The following is a 9,235-nucleotide window of genomic DNA, read 5'->3' as shown; positions in this document are numbered from 1 at the left end:
CACCCTGGGCTGTGGGTTGTGGGGTGAACAAGTTCTTATAAGCTCCGGGAATTCGCATTTGATTCCATTTGTACATTTCTTTTATACATCTACCGATTTATTTTAGTTCTCCCGTTATTTTAATTATTGAGCAAGCATTGAGAGAGAGAGAGAGAGAGAGAGAGAGAGGGGGTAGAGAGAGAAGGTGGAGAGAGAAAGTAGAGAGAGAAAGAGAGGCGTGAAGGTTTGGGTTGGAGACGCCCATTATCAGTAGAAGAGGGGAGTTGTGGTGGTGCCTTTGGGTTTTAACTATTATTAGGTCCCAAAGTAAGCCGAGCTGACAACGCAGCATCTCATTTCTTTTATGAATTTCCCGTCATGACCGTCATCATCATCCTCATCACTCGCTTTCTCTCTCTAGACCTCCTCTCTCTATAGACTTCCTCTCTCTAAGGCCACTGTGCTCCTCCTCGTCCTCCTGGTGCCGCTGCTGGATGTTGCAGGACGCCATATTGTTTATTTGGGTTCCCCCCCATTTGCTCTTTTTTCAGTTTTTAATCGCTTTCCAGCGCTCACTCGTAGGAGCCTCTTAAGCTTTCCAGTTGTCCTTCTTTTTCACCCTCTCAGTACAGATTTCCCTTTTCCCCCCCCCAAATTCCCCACTTCACGGTCCCTACTTCTCTTCCCCATCTCAACTTTCCCCTCCCCCTTCTTTCTCTCTCTAACCTTCAACAGCCCTCCCCCAATTCACCCCTTCTTTCTCTCTCTAGGCATCATGATGAGATGGTTAGAATGGCAGAGGCCGATGTACGGCCGACTTGACCTCTGACTCCATTCCCCATACGCCCAAGCTAGAGAGAGAGGGGGTAAAGAGAGGGAGATTAGCGTTTAGAGAGAGAAATGCAGCAAGGTGGGTCTCAATATGGGGTATCGCCAGAAGTGGGTCAGTTTGGGGGGTTGCCGGAAAACGCTTCCCCGATCAGTTCGCGGGCTCCTAGCGGCAGGAATTTCGAGGAGCTCGTGGGCCCGGCCGGTGGGTTCGCTGATGAGGAGGCTCTGGTGGGCGGTGAGGAAGGAGAGAGAGGGGCAACTGGTAATCGGTGGCCGAGACAGGAGACCTTGGCTTTGCTCAAAGTTAGGCAGGATATGGACGCAGCTTTCCGTGATGCTACTCTCAAAGGCCCCTTATGGCAGGAAGTATCAAGGTATGTATACTTTGTGAATGATTTCTAGCTGTTTGCCTGTTGGTCTGGTTCTAGAGGAGAGAGAGTGAGAGGTGGTTTGGGGTCGTCTGAATTTAGTAGAGATAGGAGAGAGTGAGAAGTGTGGGAGATAGAAGGGGAACAATTGAGATGAGGTGAGGGATGGGTCGGTGTTGCTGTAAGGGTACCAATTCAAGGTGAGAGAGTCGGAAAAGCCACTGAATTGGAGTTTCAGAGAGAGAGAGAGAGAGAAAGAGATGAGTTGATAAAATTCGGTAAAATACAGGTAGAGAGAGAAAGAGTGAGAGAGAGAGAGAAATAGAGGCTCGAGGGGGACTTGGAATTTAAATTGGAGCAATTGAGAGGAAAGGATGGAAGGTAGGTGGGTTGTTAGGTTTCTCCATGGGAGGATCCATTGGTAGTTCAGTCATCAATCGTCAACAGCATGAGAGAGAGAGAGAGGGGGGGAATTCCAAATGTGCAGAGAGAGAGAGAGAACTTCCAATTGTGTTGTTCTAGAGAGAGAGAGACTTAGGGGAATTCCAAATGTGCAGAGAAAGAGAGAGACTTCCAATTGTGTTGTTCTAGAGAGAGAGAGACTTAGGGGAATTCCGAATGTGCAGAGAAAGAGAGAGACTTCCAATTGTGTTGTTGAAGAGAGAGAGAGAGAGGTGTTGTTCTTTGAGCGAATGCTATCCCCCTATTAAAATCCACCAGTCTCATTCCTCGAATTATCCAACCATTAACAGTCCGTGATCAGTCAACCCCTTCAAAACCCACAGATCCCCTCCCCCCTCTTCCTCCTCTCTCTCTCTCTCTCTCTTCTCTTTCTCTCTCTAAATCCCAAATCCACCAATTCCCCCCTCTCTCTCTAGACAGAGGAATTAGCTCAGATCTGAAACTGAAGAGAAACTTTTAGAGAGAGAAAGATGAGTACATCCCGGTCATTCAGACCGCTAACGGTCACCTATGGTTCGTACCACGGAGCCTCGCGTCACGCATGCCGGTTCGGGCAACAGGCCGCACACCTTCTTTGATTCGCTCTCCCTCTGCAATTCCCAAAATACCCCACAAATCCTTTCCCTGAAACCCATGCCACAGCCTCCATTTGCATCACCACTCTCCAATCCCGATACTCTTCCTCTTCCCCCCACAAAAAAATAATAATATTTCTTTTTTTATGGAGAAAAATATAAAGAATATCAGTTTAATCAGTTGTTCTAGGTGCCCAATCTTTACAAATTTGACAAATGCATCTTGTTACCCTGAAATCCATTTCCTCCTTGGTGAAAATCTCTATTTTGCCCTTAGTTTGGTGCAGAGTCCTACATGTTAGGCTCATTTCCAGGAGAGTAGATGTAGCCATCTTTGCATGAGCATGTACTATGTAGTTTGGACTTCTATTTGCTCAAAATTGGAATGCAAATTGAGTGAAGTTCTCCTCCATTTCGGCATAAATCATTTTATCTTATAAAAATATGAATTAGTATGAAGTTGAAACCATTCAAACTCATCATGAGTGGTGACTTGGTCAGTCTGATCTAAAGCTAAAAACTATGTTCATTTTATCTTATAAAATATGAATTAGTATTATTTTAGCTATACTAGATCCCTAGCTAGTTTGGTGATTGCTTCGACGCGAAAAATTCGAAATGTTGTGCATTGATAAGAAAAGAAGCAGGGGGAAGATACCGAAAGAACTCACTAACGGACGGATACTTGATTTCTCCTTTCATATTGTATTGAATTAACTTCTCAATTTTTCATGAAGAAGCTCTGTCCGTTTTCGCTCTTATTTTTCGAAATTCACTATTTCAATCGTTTCAATGTCAAAAAAATTCCAAATGAATCTGAATCTCTAGATTTCCTTTCCATCATTTCACATTACTTATTTATATTTCTTTACTGCAATTTCACAAGAAAAAAACTGAGTTCCATCCATTATTACTAAGATGCCCCTAACTCCCTAGCCTAACCAGGGTTCCCTCAGGGTCAAAAGGGTAATATTTATCGAACCTGTCTAAATCCATCCCCTCTCCGCTTCTCGCTCCATTTTGCAGGAAGCTAGCTGAGCAAGGGTTTAATCGCAGCGCCAAAAAATGCAAAGAGAAGTTCGAAAACGTCCATAAATACTACAAGCGCACCAAGGAAGGCCGAGCTGGTCGCCAAGACGGCAAAAGCTACCGTTTCTTCTCTCAACTCGAAGCCCTCCACTCGAGCCAAGCCACCCCCACCACCTCGGCTCCACCACCACCGCAACCGCCACCACCACAAAACCCTAACCCTAATAATCCAGTCCCTCTCCTCCCTTCACCAATGGCCTCCAATCCTCGTCCCCAACCAACCCCTCAACTCCAAATTCCCAAACCTGCGGCTGATTTTCCGGCCACTGGAATAAGCCTGAGTTCTGGGGACTCGTCGGAATCGGACGACTCTGAAGGGACTGAAACTGTGGCAAAAGATAGCCGGAAGAGGAAGAGGTCGAATTCAGCAGACCAGATGACTACTAAGATGATGGATTTCTTTGAGGGACTCATGAAACAAGTCATGGAGAAACAAGAAGCCATGCAACAGAAGTTCCTGGAAACAATGGAGAAGAGAGAGCAAGCTCGAATGATAAGAGAGGAGGCTTGGAAGAGACAGGAGATGGCTCGACTGGCTCGTGAGCATGAGCTTGTGGCGCAAGAGCGAGCGCTCTCCGCGTCACGAGATGCAGCAGTCATATCGTTTTTGCAGAAGATAACAGGCCAGACGATACCAATCCCGAACCCACCAGCTGGACCCACAGTGCCCGTCGCTCCAGTCCCAGTCCCTGTTCCTCCTCCACCCACTGTAACAGCCATTGTGCCCACCACTCCAAACCCAACTCGACCACCGAACCCAGCACCCACACCCCCACCCCCACCCCCACCCGCTGCCCCTGCGGGTGCAGACCAAGATCTAAGTGGGCACGAGTCATCCAGCTCAAGGTGGCCGAAAGCTGAGGTTCACGCCTTGATCCAGCTGAGAAGTGGGCTCGAGTCCAGGTACCAAGAGGCCGGACCCAAGGGTCCATTATGGGAAGAGATATCGGCGGGCATGAGTCGGCTCGGGTACAACAGGAGCGCAAAGAGGTGCAAGGAGAAGTGGGAGAATATCAACAAGTATTTCAAGAAGGTGAAAGAGAGCAACAAGAAGAGGCCTGAAGATGCAAAGACATGCCCTTACTTCCATCAATTAGACGCGCTTTACAAAAAGAAGATCTTCGGAGGCGGTGTGAGTTCGAGCGGCGCAGCATCAGAGAGCGGCGGTGAAGTTTTGGCAATAATGGCAGCTCCGCCACCTGTGGTGGCAAGTGGGGGTGGTGGTGGTGGTACGACAACTCAGCAGGTCCAGAACGGTAACGGTCACGGCAACGGAGGGGGAAAGGATGGTAACGGGGGAGAGGGTAACGGTGGAAACGGGGGCAGCGTGCAAACTGGCTTCTACCAGAGCGGGGAGCAGTCCAAAAAGGTAAGACTGACGTGGATTTTTCTTATTTGTTTAATTGCCGTTCCCCCGTTACCATTCTTCCCCGCTCCGTTTTTTGTCGTGTCAATATTTCTTTCATTAAATGCCTAAAATACCTCAACAATATTTAAATGACAGGAATACCCTTTGCCCTTACCTTTTAAAAAATAAACAAACGAGCCATTTATTTTACAAGGAATGTGGTCTAACTTTGAAGCTGAGGGAAGATTTTTTTTTTTATTTTTTTTACCTCAATTTGGTTTCTATTACGAGAGAAACTACTTCAATTAGGCCGAAAAATTAGCCCGATCTCATAGCTCGAGGCCTCGTGGTTCTTAATTTGATAGTGACGCCATGTTAAAGAGATTTTTTGCTAATTTTAGTTGGGTTTTGGCTAAAATTGTCGGTGTGGCTATCTGCATTTGAATTCGATGATGCCGTATCGCTTGACATGCGCTTTCCCAAGATATTCTTCGATTCATCACCGCTATATCCGTCCTAGATTTTATCGAGAACTGTGCTTAATCATCGACCTAGGTTGCATGCCAGAGATTTTATCTATGGATGCATTGTATATAATCCCTTCTTTATTTAGGGGCCGAATTGAATTTTTTGATTCGAAATCTATAACTCTTACTATTTGCAGAATACAGAGAAAGTAAATAGAATTACAATAATTGACCTATAATTTGTGAGGATAGTCCCCTGTTAATGAATTATTTCAATTTAATTCAAATTTATTTCACTGTTTCTAAACATGAAATGCCTTCACTCCCTATGGAAACCATTTTAAAGAGGTCAGAATGTGGTCATTTTCCATAAAGAATGGAAATATGCTGCACATAGATAAGGCTGGAATCGTGCTTATACTTGTGTAGATCACCAATTTTTAAGTTTGTGTTGAGCTAGGAAAAAGGGTAATTTCTCAAACACATTGGGAACGTTGGTCATTTCAAAAAAACCATGGGTCCATGTTGGTTTTGAAAATATTGGGGCTTGGTTGGTCATTTATAAGGGGCACATTTATAAGGGGCACATTCCCCCTTCTTAATGTGCTTGTACATTAGCTACAAGAGGTAAGCCCTCATTTTATATAAGGTTGTAAAATTGAATAATCAAAGTAAGATGCATTTTCAAATATTTTTATGAAATTTTGGTGTCGAAATTGGTTAGGATGGTATGATAATCTGTTTTTATCTTTATTTATAAAAGTTTATATTTTAAAAATAGTTCAAATCAAACATATCTATAAACTTATAAAAATCTTGAAAATAGATGGTCCTGATAATTTATTGCAATATGTACTATTTTTAACACGCTGATTATTATTTTTTTGTATTTCTATATTTGAGAATATGTGGTCTGGATAATTTATTGCAATGTGTACTATTTTTAATACTTGGATTTTATTTTATTTTATTTTTTTCTATTATTATTATTTTATTTCTATATCTATACATCTCGATGTCAAGATGATCAATTAGATGTTTTTCCAACATCAAAACAACCTTTTTCAAAGGATTTGAGAGGTGCACCTTACGTTTTTCCTTTTTCTTGCTATTTTTGGCATGCCAAAAAGAATATATACTCCGGCGGGATCATTTCCTAGATGATACAGACCTTTTTCTATCTCAAAATGGTTTTTTCAATACTAAAGAAAAAATAAGTTCCATTTTTTGCTATAGTCCACGTTAGGGGTGGCAACCGGTAAGATCGGGCTAGACCCCGATCTGAACCTGAATAGTATTCGGATCCAAACTTTTGACATGTACCCAGCCCGTCGGGTCCCAGTCCATTGCCACCATTTGACTATAGGCTGTTTTTTTTTGCGCTTTTTTAACGAGCACCTACCCTATGATTATGAACTTCTTTTCTTTTTTCCAATAATACTATAAATTTTACCAATACTGTGACAATATGAACACTTAGTGTACACATAAAGACACATGATTGCCATCATATACCCTACGACTATAGGTACGGATCGAATCCGGCTGGACCAAGACCCAAACTTGAATAGTATTTGGGTCCAAAATTTGGACCCATACCCAGACCCGAGGTGGGGGTATATCCGTTGGGTTCAGGTCTAGTAGGGTCCATTGCCACCCCTAGGCCATGTGAATCTATACTTTTTGATGCAAATTTATTCAAGGGAAGTATTCTTAGTAGGGCAAGCTTTCTATGGTTCCCTATAACATAAAACTTATATACTTCCCCAATCACAATGTCACGACTCTACACTTTTATTTTTAATTTTTTTCTATAAACTATTTTGACACCAAATTTTGGACGTCCAATCCTCTATTAAACTCGCACTAGCAAAAAATATAAAAAAAAATAGTTCCAATAAAATAAAATGATCAAAATACCCCTGAAAGTTTCCACGGGTATTTTGGCCATTATATTTATCGAAAATTTATTTTTAATATTTTTAAAAGGTGCCCCCCAATGAGAAGATGGGAGGTACCAAATTCCATATTCATACAATTTGTATAAAAATAACTTAACATAAAATACTTTAAGACGTCAGATCTAAGATCAAACGTTGATTGACTCTCTTAATCAAAATTGGATGGCTGGATGGTAGAGGAAGCATGGATCTTTTATGCTGTAGAGGAAGTATAGAAACCTTTCCCTTCTAAGTAAACTGTTTGTAGTCTCTCTCAGCATACTTAGGGAAACTTTTCTATGTTTCTCCTGCAGCATAGAAGTTCTATACTCCCCTTTATTCAATCGTCCATTTTAAATGGAGGGCTAAGATTGCTCCAATCACAATATCACGTCTTTATACTATTTTATTTGTAATTTTTTTTCTATAAATGTTTTTGACACCAAATTTTGGACGTCCATTCCTCTATTAAACTCACACTAGTGAAAAATGTAAAAAACATATTTTCAATAAAATAAAATAACCAAAATACCCCTGAAAATTTTAAGAGGTATTTTGGTCATTATATTTTATCGAAAAATTATTTTTAATATTTTTTATAGGTGCGCCTCAATGAGAAGATGGCACATACCAAATTTCATATTCATACAATCCGTGTAAAAAAAAAACTAAAAATAAAGTACTTTGAGACTTCGGATTTAAGATCAAATGATGAGTGACTTTCTTATCAAAATTAGACGGCTGGATGATAAGGGTAGGATAGAACTTCTATGCACTAAAGGGAGCATAGAAAGCTTGCCCATGTGCTTATATCTTGGTTATTCTCTAGTTTATGTATAACATTGTGTTCACTTAAACACAGTCTCTCTATCAAAATGGATTGATTGGCCTTTTGTATTGAAGCCAGAAGACATTGTGAGGGAGCTGATAGACCTTCAACAACAGCAGCAGCAATCAGTAATGGACGACTACGACAAACTCGAAGAACCCGATAGCGATAAACTCGATGAAGAAGAAGACCAAGATGAGGAGGAGGAGGAGGAGGAGGAGGAAGAAGAAGAAAGGGAAGGAAACCAGCAGGAAGAAGAAGAAGAGAGCCGCAAATTACCATTCGAAGTTCAGTTCCAGCGGCAACCATCGTCCGCCTCCGCAACAAACCCCAACACATTCATGGCCATGGTCCAGTAAGCCTGCAATACCTTCTCATCTGTACCATATGTACCTACTTTTCTCTCTAAGAGGAGAGAGAAAGAACCAAATCTTTCTCTCTCTACCTCTAAAATTAGAGAAAATCACATAACGGCCTCGGATCGAAGCAGAATAATCAGAGACACTGAAAATCTCTTCTTTGTATCTCTGAGCAGAGACTCTCTACGGTTCTTTCTTTTCATTGATTTTCTTATTATTCTTCTTTTGTTTCTCTCTCTATTTGATTTTCTTTCTTTTCTCAATATTTAGGGATATGATCGGTCCCTGGTATTTTATTGATTTGTTTAATAGACGGATGAATAAATAATAAGATTGGATCACTCTGTCATTAATTCGAATGTTGAGGTCAGTGAGCGCCGTTGAATGGGTGAATGGTTCAGGATCCGAGGCGTGGGACCGACCTCCCCTGTACAATGGCTGACGTTCTTTTCTTTTTTCTCCTAAAGATGGGATTGCGTATTTTGCGCAAATTTTGTAGAGCAACCCTCCCATACCTATGTATAGGACACCATTAAGTTTAGCATAAATTTTAAAAAAATTATTACAAAAATTGATTTTTTTAAAGATTTGGGATAAATTTAATGATGATCTTTTGAAGTCCTACGCACATTATTGTAGGAGGGTCTCATATGACCAATACTCAATTTTTTATATACAAATTTTATATGATAATGCAACCTCTTTTCTTTTCTTTTTTTTTCTTGATAATGGATATAAAAAAAGGACACAGTTAACATGCGGGCTTGACAATAAATATATTTTTAAATACAATTTGATCCTAATTTTTAGATGTTATATAATTTTTAACATAGAAACTATAAATATGAAAAAATAAATAAATTTAAAAAATTTAAAATAATAATTATATTAAGAAAATATTTAGACGGTTAGTTACAATTGTTTTTAGATGGACCATCTATTTGCATCCATCTAAAAAATGGATGCTTTATACATCTGGACTGCATAT

The 9,235-nt window shown here is 40.9% G+C and overlaps 1 protein-coding gene across 2 annotated transcripts; it reads left to right on the top strand.

The window, feature by feature from the left end:
* The first annotated feature begins 233 nt into the window (after positions 1-233).
* Positions 234-8,600, top strand: LOC18441613 (trihelix transcription factor GTL1). Of its 2 annotated transcripts, none has more exons than XM_011627775.3 (3): positions 234-1,184; positions 3,242-4,673; positions 7,967-8,600. In XM_011627775.3, the coding sequence occupies exons 1-3, from the start codon at positions 880-882 to the stop codon at positions 7,976-7,978; spliced, it is 1,749 nt and encodes a 582-aa protein (XP_011626077.1). In that variant the 5' UTR covers positions 234-879; the 3' UTR covers positions 7,979-8,600. The 2 variants fall into 2 exon arrangements, with proteins under 2 accessions (XP_011626077.1, XP_006851901.1); XM_006851839.4 differs by having other exon boundaries at positions 7,963-8,600.
* Positions 8,601-9,235: the final 635 nt, after the last annotated feature.

This window comes from Amborella trichopoda, chromosome 9 (assembly GCF_054954075.1).
Source record: "Amborella trichopoda isolate Santa Cruz 75 chromosome 9, AtrichopodaSantaCruz75HAP2 v2.0, whole genome shotgun sequence".
NCBI classification, from domain to species: Eukaryota; Viridiplantae; Streptophyta; class Magnoliopsida; order Amborellales; family Amborellaceae; genus Amborella; species Amborella trichopoda.
The sequence above is the reverse complement of the archived record's forward strand: the minus strand, read 5'-3'. Positions and strand labels throughout refer to the sequence as shown.